Raw genomic sequence first — 15,091 nt, 5'->3', positions numbered from 1 at the left:
CGAATAAGAGAAAAAGATGGCCATACTGGGTTGCTAATGCCCTGAAATTTGTGCTGCCGGTGAAAGAGGACAATAGATGTGAATGGCAAGACAATGACCAGTCTTTTTTGTCCACTCAATTTGTCTTTGGTCTTTTGACCTATTCACATTCATTGTGTGCTTTTTGAAACAACTTTGGAAGAAAAGCTGCTGGGAGCTGTTTTACTCAGGAACCACAGTGTTTCAATGGAGAAAAAAGAAAGAGCAGTGGAATACTTATCTATGAGCAAGCAGCAGGATAAAGAAAAGGCTCAGGAAATAGAAATTAAAAACGAGAGAAAAAAACGAATGTTGCATTATGCCGTGACGCTTAGTTTAATAAGAATTTGTATCCCAATTTAAAAGCCTAAGGAAAACATAAAAAAATGAAAATAACTTTTTTTTCTAACACATTAATAAAGATTTAATGGTCACTTTAATTACTTTTGTTTTGTAGAAAATTAACAAATAACAGATATTTATTTTAATTATTGGCTACTTGTTTTGATCAAGCAGAGGACAAAATATGAAATATACAGTACAATGTTGAAAAAAGAAATATGGACAAATTAAGAAGAAGAATATTCAATTATTTGTCACATGTACTTTACAGCACAGTGAAATGTCTTTTTTGCATATCCCAATTAGGAAACTGGGGTCAGAGCGCAGGGTCAGCCAGCTTACAGCGCCCCTGGAGCATATAGCATTTCTTACAAAATTCTTACTGGACAAAACATGTTACCACATACGTCAAAACATCAAAATATGTAAATTAGTCTAAAATTATCTTTTATTTTATAATGAATTTTTCTTTAATATGATGGATGCACCTACATAGAAACATACGTGAGTTATGTGTAAAGTCACACACTCAACAATATTTTGTACCGGCTTTTGCTTTAATTATGGCCATGACTTTTAACTGAAAGACTTTTAACTTTTAACTGTTTATACAATACGCTTTTTCATGGAAACAAGTATTTCTATAGAGTCACAATAATTTCTTTACAAGATCTTGTGATGAAGATGGCTAGTCAGACCGCTGCAATCCTACTTAATGCCTAAATGTAAATATCTTATGTTCCCTGAACCATTCTTTTACAATTTGAGCCTGATGAATTCTACCATTTTCATCTTGCCATGCCACCATAAAAAAAAAAAAGTCCATTCAAGGAAAAACTTGCCTTGCATCACTTACCCTCTAAGCTACACATGCTGCTCCTGAGCCCCCAATGATCCAGGCCCCTCTGCGCTCTTGACCTTTCTGACTCATCCTTAGCCCCATTCCTGGTTGGAGATTGGTTTGCTTGGGATGCATGTGGTGACTGTGGATGGTTCCACTTTACCATGAAGATAGTCTTGGACTGATGCAGACAGCTCCTAACACACAATATCACTGCAAATCAATCCCGGCTATCCATTATGACCCAAATGAGGAAGGGTCCCTGTTGAATTCCTCTCAAAGTTTCTTCCTGCTGCCATCTCATGGAGTTTTTCCTTGCCACCATCACCCTCAGCTTGCTCATCAGAGACAATCTAATCATTGTGATTTATACAGATTTTCTTACACATTTCATATCAATTTCCTTAATTTTCTTTGGATTTGTTTTTGCCACATAACATTAATCTAAGCCTGACAAATAAAAGTAACTCTGGATCATAACCCCAGATAATAACACTAAGCATGATGAGTGCATTACTTCTTCAGCCTCTCTACTTTCCCTGATGTGCATGTCACACAGGGACAGGGTAAATCTGGACTTATCAGACCATATGACTTTTTTCCAATGCTCCACAGTCAGTCACATTTTTAATGCTCCCTAGCAAATTGAAGTCTTTTCTTCTAATTAGCCTCAATAATAAGTGGTTTTCTTATGGTTACACAGCTGTTTAGTCCCAATCCCTTCTCGTGTGTGTGTGGAAATGCTCTGACTTTCACTATTGAACATAGCTATTGAGTTTTACTGTTATCTTTAATGATTCAATTTCACCAAATGTTTAAGCGTTCTTTAAGAGATGGAAGACAGGATACAGGACTGTCGTTAGTGTCATATTATCTTTAGTGCAAAGTTTCTACATCATTATGTATAAAATCAATTTACAAACCTAACTTAAAAAGATATCACATACAATATTTACATATCTGCAATGTTGTGCGACATCTGGTCTTGAAATGAATGCTAGTTTATTGATGGCTAGGTGTGTCCAGTAGTGTACATGAAAATATGATTATATCTATTTACATTTCTGCTGTGGGTTTTTAGCTGCTGCTTTGGAGTTCATGGTTCATGCAACACACTCCTGTGTGTCATGCCTTACCCATAAACTATGAGTGCTGTAATGCAAATAAGTCTTTAGGCAAAAGTATAAACCAGGTCTGAGTATACAATGAGAGATACCAAATCAAAATTTATACAGTATTTTATCCTAAAATTAACGACGATGTAAGGATTAAAGGATAACTGGAAATCTTTTTACTCAATTCTACAATATACCATTGAAGATATCTGATAACATACAGAGTAGCCCAAATGTCTAGCTCCAATCATTCTTTACATTTTTTCTTTTTCTTTTTATTTCAAGATATGATGCAAGCTAACAAAAAGTAGATCATGATATAGAACGTATGTACACAAGACAGGATTCTTCACAAGAGAAGCCGCTGCACATTTTTACAGCATCCATTCATTTGCCTGTAGATCCAAACTTTGAGCTACCCTGTATACTGTATAATATTAATAACATAAATCCTAATTCTTCCATGGGCTCATTTGGTTGCATTGTTTTTGTCATAATTAAAAGATTAAAGTTTTGTTGTCTTAATTTATGGTTTGGTGTGGGGTTTTCTTTTTCATATTCTTTAATTGATGGCAATAATATAAAGCAACTGAGGCAAACAAAATACTTTTAATGGTTTTCTTATTCCCAGACTACCATCAGAATGCATATGAAATGTAATAAAAATGAACTAATTAAATTAGGCTTCATATGTGTACATTTACCCATAATCAGAAGAATAAGTAGCTTAAACATTTTTTGTTCCTGTATAATTATTTAAATGAACAATTGACAAATCTGTTCATACCAATTTGATAAATTTGGCTCATTGAAATTAGTCTTAATGAATGTTACAATGTGGAGAGATTTTGCTACATTTAACCGTTGGGTGCATTGCATTAATATAGCCCTGGGTTACCATTACTACACACTACGTAACCAATTTGGTCTAAAATTACGGCTTGAGGGTGGCATACCAGATATCTTCAACAATAATAGATTTGCTTATCCATTACATATTTGCCTCCAACCTTTTGCAATAAAAGTTCCTTTGTAAAAGTGTCAAGCCACACATTCCTTCACAGCCATTCACATCTTTGAACTAGACACAATAGAACCCTCCCCTGCAAACATTTTGTACTTTTGTTTACCCATCAAAGAAGAGAAAGGACCAAGGTATCATTTTCACTCTAAGGATGTTAAAGAAGTAAACGGACAGGGCTAGAGGATGAGATCTGACACCAGTTTAGCCCAACAATACTCTTGCTCACAGTTAATCCGCCATTGTGCCAGGGTCAAGACTTTGTCTTACACAGTTATAATAGACATTACAACAGCATGGACTGTAAACAAAAGATTCCTTTTGTTCTTTTAAGCTGAAGAAGTTTGTGTGTAAGCATTATTTGAATCTAAACATAAGATTCAAATACAAGATAACAAATGGTATAGTTTATGAAAGTGTTATTTTATAGTCCATTAATATAGTCACCTGTTTCTAAACTAGTTTTTCAAAAATACGCTGCAGCTTTGTTCATATCAGGATTTGTAACTTTTGCAACAAACAAGAAGACATTTCCAATATTAAAAGAGGTTTCAGTTTAGTTATTATTAAATCTTACAACTTAACAAGCTATTTTATCTAAACTTCTATAGAAATAATATGTATTGTCTTAACATACAGTACCTGTCAAAAGGTTTGGACACAAGTATGGTTTGATTTTTCTACATTCTAGAGCAATACTGGAGTTTCCAAACTATGAAATAACACATACAGAATTAGATATTTAAGTAAGAACAACAGTCAGTTGCTATTAGAGCGCTTATAAAGGCTTTACAGAGCAGAAACATCTCAATATCAACCATTCAGTGTAGACTATTGTACATTTTGGATGCCTTCAGCACTGTTTTACAATGTAGAAAAAAATGTAAATCAGAGACGACCATGGAATTAGAAGTTGTGTCCAAACCTTTGACTGGTAGTGTTGGTTCTGTGGTGTCTTAAAACACTTTTCTTTAAAGGAATCCATTGTTAAACCAATACTATGTTATTTACTTCCTGAGCAGTATGGCAGCATATGTGCTCTAGTGAAAATGAACAATACAGTTAAATATGGAATACAATGAATTCCCACACACTTGGAGCTCTTTGCTTTATTCAGCCTGGCTAAAGGTTTACAGTGTCTGTTTTCTAAATAAGAATGAAAATCAAATTCCTCCGAATAGCCAACATACGTATATGCATTATTGAGCTTTCTCCTAATTATCATAGACCACTATAATGGTTAATAGGCACTGATGACTTCATTACCAATGCAGTCAATTAGGTTTTTAAGGACATTGTTCGCCAAGGTCGTCAAACTCGTGTGTTATAGACGGAACCCTGTCCGCAATCATGATGAATACCTCAAGTATTAAATGGAACGCTGACAGGTGCTCCAGATCTGTGGCAAAACATCAAGTAGCATTCCATGGTGTTAATGAAAGCAGGACTGATCAGATATACCATTTATTGTGCAAAAACAGAGCTAAACACACATACACAACTGACTTAAACTTAAGTATTAAACTTAATGCAAATATGTTTTTAAAAACATATTTAGTGTTATCTCTTGATTTAACAAAATAAAGACATTTGGTTTTGCAAAACAGCAAAAATAAAAAAAAAGAATGTGACATGGGTTGAATATATTATTGAACACATAAATTATGTACAGATGTCAGAAATAATCAGTCTTCTGTAGTTGCATGTGATGTGCTAGCTGCAGGAATCCTCCAAACACAATTGCATTAGACTCTCACAGAGCAGTCTCAAAGATAACCAGGGTAGTTTCTTTGCTGGAGGTCACACCAGTGTTCAACTTTGGTTGACGGGAGTTCTTATATGCCTGCAGGTAGTAGAAAGAGCACAAGTGAGTGAACAGCTAAGCATATGCACAAGTCTCTTTCAGTAGAATTGAAAGGAGATGAAATGTAAATTGGATTTTCTTTCTTCTTCTTTTTTTTAACCAGCTTAGCACTTCTAAACATGAGCATGTCCACAACAGGCAAATCAACATTTGCACCCATTTACTCTTCTTTAATTCCATTAGTCTGCAGCATTCAAAAACTTATGCTGTAATTTTAAGCACTGATTGTATGAGAAGGAAGTTTACTGGAATACAGAAAGTCAATACAACACAAAGCGTGACCAAAAACAGTTGGCTACAGTATCAGATGTACTCCCAATTCTGCTTGCATTCATAAGAAACAAAGGAAGATTGGGGCAGTATCAGATGATGTGTGTTTGAAAAGCTCAGCAGTAATCTCCAGAGGGCTAGCTCTGTGAATTAACTCAGCAGTGTGGGAGGCAAAGGGGAACCTGATCCATAGAAAGACCAGGGGTGTCAGGTGGGGGGTGTTGGGGTGGAGTTGGGCAAAAGTCTCCTACAATACCTCCCCATCAACCAGCCAAAGGAGAGTGATAACTGATACAGAGTAAGGGCACAATGGTCAGAGCTCCTTCAAACACTTTTGTGCTTTTCTGTCACAGGTACAGTGACGTTCAGTAAAAGACAACAAGATGGGAAAAAAGAGAACATAATCACATACAGGAATGAAAGGATGTGTGTGTACAAAAGTTTGGACTCACCTGAATGAATAAATGGTTTTCAGTCTTAAGTTTATTACCCAACCCCTGTGTGTGTGTGTGTGTTTGTGTGTGCGAAAAAGAGCAAGTGTGTAACAATCAAATGTACGCCAGAATACAAGTATGTTAACGAATAAAGTTTGCTGTGTAAAACATATGAGACTTTACAGTGTTAAATGCAGAAAGTATTAAAGGCGTTCTGTACCTCTTTGGCCATCTGTATTAACGAGGCAGCCTCTGCTTTTCCTGTCTGTTGCACCATCTTGTAGAAGATTCCATCCTTGTCCTGGAGCAGCACATGGGGCTCATCAAACTCATGTATGCTGCCCGCACTGAGAACCTGCATGCAAATGATTTTGTGTCAAGGATTTTAAGGAAGAAATTCTAAATAATGCTTACATTAAATTAATATTTGCATCCCCTGTCAGAATTTTAGACCTTGATCAGCAATAATGATGGCAGTGAGTAAGCTAGGAAGCTATAATAACATCAGTAAGGACAGCCCTTAGTGCGAGGTAAACAGTAATTATGTGAAGTATGTGAAACGGGAAAATAGTCATACTGTGTGTACTGTAAGTCAACTGAACACACAGCAGAGACTGTAAGTAGGAGTGGTCAGTGTGATTAACCATGGCTTTGTGTTTCTACCCGAGAAACGTAAAAGATGATGTAGGGTGTTCATGTTGGGACTAAATGAATTGGGTAAGCCAAAGTGACCACAGTTTGTGAGGTTGCGGGGATGTCTGAACGAGTAGTCATGGAAGCGCAGCTTCCCTCTTTAAACTTTACACCTCGGACTTTCAGTACTCAAAGTCCTGTCATCTACTGAAGATTTCAGGTGACTCATGAGTTGTGGGGTGTGTCTGGGAGGACTGGAATCAGAGTACAGAGGTCTGGTGGACAGTGATGTGGACTGCTGTGGGAGAAGCCACCATTTCTTGAAGGAGACGTTTAAAGACATTAGGAGGACCATGGCTAGATTAAACACCATTTCCATTATAGGAGAGGCATTAGAGGTGGTAGAGTGTTATAGATACTTCAGTGAAATGTAACACGCATGCTGTCTACAGAAAGGGACACGGCACACTTCTTAAGGACGCACAGGTCCTTTGATGTTTGCAGTGAGATGCTGTATATCTTTTATCATTCTGTATTGGCCAGTGCGATATTCTCTGCTGGGGAGCAGCATCACAGGTGGTGACAACAGTAAACTGAACAATCTGATTAGGAATCCAACAAATGACAAACTGATTGGTGCTGGGGAATCCCCAGGGGCCTTTGTATATATTAGTACAATTAATTTACATAAATGATTGAAAATCAGAGAGAAGACCTCATATCTCTCCACAAAGTACTTTTAGCATGAGAATTCCTCAGGGTCTCATTTATGCACCTTAATCTACAGTTTCTTGATTCATTTTTGCTAATGTTTATAAGATCTGTATATTAATTTATGTTAATATTCAAACTTCATTTTATTAAACAACCTTTTTGTTCTTAAATCATCCACCTACCTGCACTCATGTATCTCTCTTTAGAAGTCCTAAATTTTAATTTAACCCTGTAGCCCTCCTCACATACCTTGTTTGTTTTTTATAATCTGTAAAGTGGCTGCTCTAACAATCTAATTTCCCATTGGGGTCAATACATTTTCATTACCTACAGTATTGTCTCCCTGCACTTGCTCTTGGTGCGATTACTAAATAGTCTAATAGTACTTATAATAAATGTACTGAAATTATTCATGATCTGTTAAAATGCAGTGCTTATTAGGAATAAATTAATAAGGCTCTAAATGCATAGGGACATTATTTTAATTTATTTTTGGGATTTTTGTTTTTGTAAAGCAGCTTTGTGACAATTTCCATTGTTCAAAATGCTATATATAAAAAATTGCATTGATTATAAATACCCTGTTGTGTTTTACCTTATTTACAGAGACCTGAACAATGTGAAGTGCACAGGGCACAAAATGACTCCACCACATTATAAAATCACCTCAACGCCAACAGGCTTTGTACAGCCACAAAAGTGCTATAATAATAGGGTTGAAGATATGGCAGCGCATGAGTGGAGTTAAGTTCACACATGGCTGTTACTGGATAACCGTCTGTAAATTTGGTGAGGTGCTACTAAATACACCTTTCATCTCTTTTAAGTTGCTATATAAATTTTTTTCTCAATATGCATTATTCTGGAAATCTAATCTGCAGCAAACATTGCTTGATATATACTAAGTGTAGAACAGCCCTTTTGAAGCCCTTCTCTTTAACCCGCAATAGTCGCCCCGTCTTAGGAAAAGCTTACCTAAGCCAGTGTGTGTCTGTAAACTAACGGCACTAGCCTTTTCAGGAGGAAAGAAATGAAGTGAAACTGCTCTGTGTTACTCACTAGTATTCGGTCACTGTCTATGATTGTGTTGAGTCTGTGGGCAATGGTTAGGACAGTGCACTCTTGGAACTTATCCCGTATGGTCTTCTGAATAAGCTCATCTGTTCTGTAAAATACACACAGAGAACATTAGCTTCTCAATACAAGATATGAGTCAATGTGATTCATTTATGCAGCTTGGCAGAAACTAATTTTATAAAACCCTGGCACAAGTCAGTGCTGAGATGAGGTTTCTAATGGTATGCACACTGCTGTAAAAATATTTGCCCCTTCCTGATTTTTTTGGGGGTAAATGATTCAGATTATCAAAGAAATTTTAATATTACACAAAGATAACATTTTGTAAATATAAAATGCAGTTTTAAAATAATGATTTCATTTATTAAGGGGAAAAAGCTGTCCAAACCTACCCATCTTCTTTGCGGAATTGTTTTAATTCAGCCACATTAAAGAGCGGACTTTGACTAGGCCACTACAAAATCAATTTTTAAGAATTTTTTAAAATTTCATTATTTATTTTTTTGAGCTATTCGGAGGTGGCCTTCTAGTGTGTTTAGAATGATTGTTCCGCTGCATAATTACATACTGTACATATACAGACTATTACAAATACTTGCAAACTATTGCGAAACAACTGGGGAGAAATCAGTAGTAGTTTTATCTTCGCAAACAATCCAAAAAGAGCAGCTAAACAAAGTTAGGTTTGTGCTGCCTAAGGTTGTGACTGTATTTTTTCCCAGATCCTTTACCTGCTCCATATTTGGGGCAAGAAGAACAGAATAACAGAAGTCTTGAACTGTATTTACAGTGCATCCAGAAAGTATTCACAGCACTTCACTTCTTCCACATTTGGCAATGTTACAGCCTTATTCCAGAATGGATTAAATTCATTATTTTACCCAGTATTTATACGAACAATAACCCATAATGACAACCTGATAGAAATTTGTTGGAAATGTTTGCAAATTTAGTAAAAACAAAATAAAATAAAAATCACATGTACATAAGTATTTACGGCCTTTGCCATGACACTCAAAATTGAGCTCAGGTGCATCCTATTTCCACTGATCATCCTTAAGCACAAACCAAGCTATGAAGTCCAAGGAAGTGTCTGTAGACCTTTTGGTTACTTCCCGGATGCAATGTAATGCACTGTACATTAATAAACACATTTATTTTAGGGCAGGCACAATGTCTGTCTGTCTGTCTGTCAGTCTCAGTCAAAAGTTTGAACACACCTGCTTATTCTATTTATGGTTTTTAATGATTTTTCTTTGTTTTTGTTATTTTCAACATTGTATATTAATATGGAAGACATATATGACAGAACGAATATGGAATTATCTTGTCAACAAAATGTGTTAAATAAACCGTAGCGAACTTTTGCTTTGCTGACAGTTTTGCACACACTTGGCATTCTTTAAGACTAGGTAGTTGCCTGGAATGGTTTTCCAATAATACTGAAGGTGTTTTCAGAGCTGTTGAGAACTTGCTGGCTGCTTATTCTTCACTCTCCACATTTCAATAGGATTCAGACCGGGTGTTTGTGAGGTCTGGTCATCTGATGCAGAACTCCATCACTCTCGTTCTTGGACAAATAGCTCTTACACAACCTAACTTGTGGTCATTATCCAGTTGGAAAACAAATGATTATCCCATTATGTTCAAACCAGAGGCTGTGGCAGTCACACTGCTCAAGTCACCGCCAGTGTAACCAACAAAGCACCTCCACACCATCACACTTCTTTCTCTAAGCCTCACAGTGGGAAACACATATTTGGGAAACATTCTGTTCACCTTCTCCACATCTAACAAAGACATGGCAGTTAGAACCAAAATTCTCAAATTTGGAATCATTAGACCAAAGGAAAGTTTTCCATTGATCTTATGTCCATTCCTTATGTTCCTTGGCCCAGGCACATATCTTCTGTTTGTTACTCTGCTGAAATAATAATTTCCTTGCTGCAATTCTACCATGTCTCCTCTGAACAGAGAATGATGAAATATGTCTGCCACTTGACCTCCGACAAGCATTTATGTGGGCTTCTAAAGCTGGTTAATCTAATAAACTTATCCTCTGCAGCAGAAGTAGCTCATCGCCTTCCTTTCCTGAGACGGTCCTCATGAGAGGCAGTTATATCATGGTGTTTAATGGTTTTGGTGACTGCACTTGGAGATACATTCAAAGTTCTTAAGATTTTTCAAATTGACTGATCTACATATTTTAAAGTAATGGACTGATTTTTTTCTCTTTACTAAAGTGAGTGTGTCTTGCCATAATAAGGTGTAGGCTACAACAGTAGTTGTGGTACCACTATCAGGTGATTACCTCGTGAAACTGATAAGAGAATGCCATAAGTGTATCAAGCTGTCATCAAAGCTAAATCTAGCTACTATGGACAATCTAAAATAGAAAACATATTATGGGCTGTTTGAACCTTTTTTTGGGTAAAAAAACAACAAAAAAAGCAATAATATTTGTATTTGAGTGCCACAGCCTATAATGGCTCTCACAGTCACCTGGGGTCAACATTAGCTGTTGCTTCATCAATAATAAGGATTCGGTTCCTCCTCAGGATGGCCCTGGCAAGACACACAAGCTGCCGCTGACCAACACTGAAGTTAGAACCAGATTCAGCCAGCACAGTCTCTAGTTTACCAGGCAACTCCTCCACCACAGGTTTCAGCTGGACCTTAAAGTGTATACATGTGAACACAGATACAAACACAAGATAGGGACACCAAAGAATTGACAGTTCTTCAGAATTAGTTTCACCAGCATGCCATGCTATGCAGAAGAAAGCTAAATCACATAGTGAATAAGAACTTAAACTGCAGACTACAAACTTTACTTTCATTATAAACTTGGTATTTAAAGTACATCCGAATTGGGTAAATAGGACAATACAGCCCTTTTATACAAACGTATCAGAGAGAAAATAAAACTTTTACTGAGAACTATTACTGAGCTATTAGTGGTGCACACTTAATTCATTTAAAATGGCTTTTTATAATCTGTCCAATAATTATTGTTAACACACATACCATTCAAATTCCAGGGGTATCCCAGTGCTTTGCACAAGAAATAATTTTTGGTAAAATCTTAAAAAAGCAAAAAATCTTTAGTGTCCGTAACCATGTCAAATTTTTTGTTGCAATATTATAACAATTTTGCATTTTAGAATAATATAATTTTTTAGGTTTATGTCTTTTTATGTAAAATCTAAATTGGCCAAATTTCATCTGAATGACAATTAAGATCATGAAACGATTTAAATTCAAAAAAAGTTACACACCCTACATATAAGGGCATGAAATTGTATTTAGCAAATGTGTTTCGTTTTATTTGATAAAAATATACGTGTATGCATATTTACAAAAATGAAGAATGGATCAGGAGATAGGGAACAGAAAAGTATTATGAAAAATGGTGTTATATGATCCTATCTGAAAATTAACTTTTTCACCTCGGTGAGAAACTTTTTTGCACTAATACCATGTTTTGGTTATAGAAAACATATGGTTGTAGAAAACTTAAATTAGGCAAATTAAATTACTTTTTTAGTTAGGTGTATACTGTAAGCCATGGCACAAGGCGTGTAATCCTGGGGTCTAAGGTGGTTTTGATGATCATACCTTTGTCAGAGCCCGGAAAAGCCTTTTTCATAAGATGGAATATGTAACATTTTGAGCTTCATTAATCCATAAAAAAATAATTATCTGTCTTTTGTTTAGTGATTACTCACTTTTTATATAAATGTTCCTAATAGCTTAATTCAGATATACCCATGATCATGGGAGAGAGGCCCCGTTCATGTGTGATATTTGCCATTCTTGCCATCATAATATAACCCAGAGCTTCCAGGTCAAACTGGCAAAAACTTGGCAAAACATTCAAGAGGAATCTCAGTATTAAGTGATGCCCATGGGTTACAGACTTTAGGCCATCTATTGTACGACTACGAGCATTTAAATAAACTTTATGGTAGTTTGTGTAAATGCATGTAATTATTTTATAATTTTTTTACACATTATATATACACATGGTATTAGCTTCCATGTGTTCCATATCTTACACGTCATCAGAGGAGTACACGTCATCAGTGACCAGCTACATCAACAAGTGCACCGATGACGTCACTGTCTCCAAGAGCATCATCTCACGACCCAACCAGAAACCGTGGATTACTGCGGAAGTGCGTGCACTTCTGAGGACCAGAGACTCTGCCTTCAAAGCGGGAGACAAGGTGGCCCTCAGAACAGCAAGGGCCAAACTTTCTCGGGCCATCAGAGAGGCAAAGCGCGCACACGCCCAGAAAATCCACAATCACTTCAGGGACAGCGGTGACACACGGCGCATGTGGCAGGGCTTACAAGCCATCACAAACTACAGGGCGACATCACCTGCCTGTGACAGTGACGGCTCCCTCCCAGATGCGCTGAACAACTTTTATGCTCGGTTTGACAGGCAGAACAACGTAGCGGCGAGGAAGACCACCCCTCCTCCGAACGACCAGGTGCTGTGTCTCACTACAGCTGAGGTGAGGAAAACTCTACGCAGAGTCAACCCACGTAAAGCTGCTGGACCAGACAACATCCCAGGCAGAGTGCTCAGAGAATGTGCTGAACAGCTGGCAGATGTTCTCACCGACATCTTTAACATCTCTCTGAGCAGCGCCGTCGTTCCCACGTGCTTCAAGGCCACCACCATCGTCCCCGTGCCCAAGAAGTCTACTGTGTCATGTCTCAATGACTACCGTCCCGTTGCACTCACACCCACCATCATGAAGTGCTTCGAGCGGCTCGTCATGAGACACATAAAGACCCTGCTGCCCTCCTCACTGGACCCACTGCAATTTGCGTACCGTCCTAACCGCTCAACGGACGACGCCATCTCCACTACACTCCATCTTGCCCTCACACACCTTGACAAGAAGGACACATATGTTCGAATGCTGTACATAGATTTCAGCTCAGCATTCAACACTATCATCCCCCAACAACTGATTGGGAAGCTGAACCTGTTGGGCCTGAACACCTCCCTCTGCAACTGGATCCTGGACTTTCTGACCGGTAGGCCTCAGTCAGTACGGATCGGGAACTGCACCTCCAGCACCACCACACTCAGCACTGGGGCCCCACAAGGCTGTGTGCTCAGTCCCCTGCTGTTCACACTGCTGACTCACGACTGTGTAGCAACACACAGTTCGAACCACATCATTAAGTTCGCTGATGACACGACCGTGGTGGGTCTCATTAGCAAGAACGACGAGTCAGCGTACAGAGAGGAAGTGCAGAGGCTAACAGACTGGTGTAAAGACAACAACCTGTCTCTAAATGTTGACAAGACAAAGGAGATGGTTGTTGACTTTAGGAGGACACGAGGCGACCATTCTCCGCTGAGCATCAACGGCTCCTCTGTGGGAATCGTCGAAAGCACCAAATTTCTGGGTGTCCACCTAGAGAAGGACCTCAGCTGGTCCCTCAACACCAGCTCCCTACAGAAGAAAGCCCAACAGCGTCTCTTCTTTCTGAGAAGACTGAGGAAGGCCCAGCTTCCACCACCGATCCTGACCACCTTCTATAGAGGAACTATCGAGAGCATCCTGAGCGGCTGCATCACTGTCTGGTTTGGGAATTGTGCCATATCGGATCGCAAAACCCTACAACGGATAGTGAGGACAGCGGAGAAGATCATCGGGGTCTCTCTCCCCTCTATTGAAGACATCTACACCACACGCTGCATCCGCAAAGCCACCAGCATTGTGGCTGATCGGACACACCCCTCTCACACACACTTTACACTCCTGCCATCTGGAAAAAGGTACCGAAGCATTCGGGCACACACATCCAGACTGTGCAACAGCTTTTTTCCACAAGCCATCCGTCTCCTTAACAAAAAGGGACTGGACTGATAAACACAAACACACTCACACACACACAAACACAAACATTATCACACAGCTTAACTCAACTACCTCAAAATATTGAGACTGGACTGACTAATCAACACAAGTGCAGACACACTGACCTACACCACCAAATTATCGTACACACCAACCTGTAAATGCTTCACTGTTTTTAACAATCTTTTTGCACAATGATCATTACTGGACTACATTTTTGCACTAATTCCTCAAATCTTGCTGCTGTTCTAAGGAATGTTTATGTTTACCCACTACCTCAACACCATATCTTATGTTCTGTTATGTCGTGGTTGCGCACTGTCACTTTGTTGTTGCTCTTGTTTGCACATTTGCACGTGCACTTTATGTTGTCTATAAAAATGTTACTTAGCTAGTTAGTTATTGTTAATTTATGTTGTAATTTATGTTAGGTCTCTCTGTCCTGTCTCTGCTAGCCAGTTAACTAGGCCTCTTGGTTAGCTAGTTTAGTGTCTCTGTTAATTTATGTTGTAAATTTATGTTGCATGTAGCACCTTGGTCCTGGAGGAACGTTGTTTCGTTTCACTGTGTACTAACTGTATATGGTTGTAATGACAATAAAGCCTACTTGAACTTGAACTTGAACTTGAACTTAATCTGATTAAGTAAAAAAAAAAACAGATTAAAGAACATCAGACACTAGATGCTTATTAACTGCTACCTAATCTCAAAATGGCAGAACTACTTGTTCAAGAACACATGCAGAAAAATGTCATGATAATGTTTATGATAATGGAAAAGTAGTTTTTAATTCCAGGTTGGATTACTATTTCACCTTGTTGTCTGTATGTTTATGAATAGGTTCTGTAGGTACATGAATAAGTTCCAGGTAATC

The 15,091-nt window shown here is 38.1% G+C and overlaps 1 protein-coding gene across 4 annotated transcripts in view; it reads right to left on the bottom strand.

Moving 5' to 3' along the window:
* Positions 1 to 4,431: 4,431 nt before the first annotated feature.
* Positions 4,432 to 15,091, bottom strand: part of abcc4 (ATP-binding cassette, sub-family C (CFTR/MRP), member 4) — a 53,076-nt gene continuing 42,416 nt past the window's right edge. For all 4 annotated transcript variants that reach the window (XM_053498068.1, XM_053498069.1, XM_053498071.1 and 1 more), the window contains 4 exons: positions 10,832 to 11,004; positions 8,312 to 8,417; positions 6,126 to 6,260; positions 4,432 to 5,180 (listed from right to left, as the gene is read on the bottom strand). In XM_053498068.1, the coding sequence (XP_053354043.1) occupies positions 5,091 to 5,180; positions 6,126 to 6,260; positions 8,312 to 8,417; positions 10,832 to 11,004 (504 nt within the window). In that variant the 3' untranslated portion in view covers positions 4,432 to 5,090. The remainder of the gene's footprint in view (positions 5,181 to 6,125; positions 6,261 to 8,311; positions 8,418 to 10,831; positions 11,005 to 15,091) is intronic.

Source organism: Clarias gariepinus, chromosome 6 (genome assembly GCF_024256425.1).
Source record: "Clarias gariepinus isolate MV-2021 ecotype Netherlands chromosome 6, CGAR_prim_01v2, whole genome shotgun sequence".
NCBI lineage: Eukaryota > Metazoa > Chordata > Actinopteri > Siluriformes > Clariidae > Clarias > Clarias gariepinus.
Note: the sequence above shows the minus strand (reverse complement) of the source record. Positions and strands in the feature narration are given on the sequence as shown.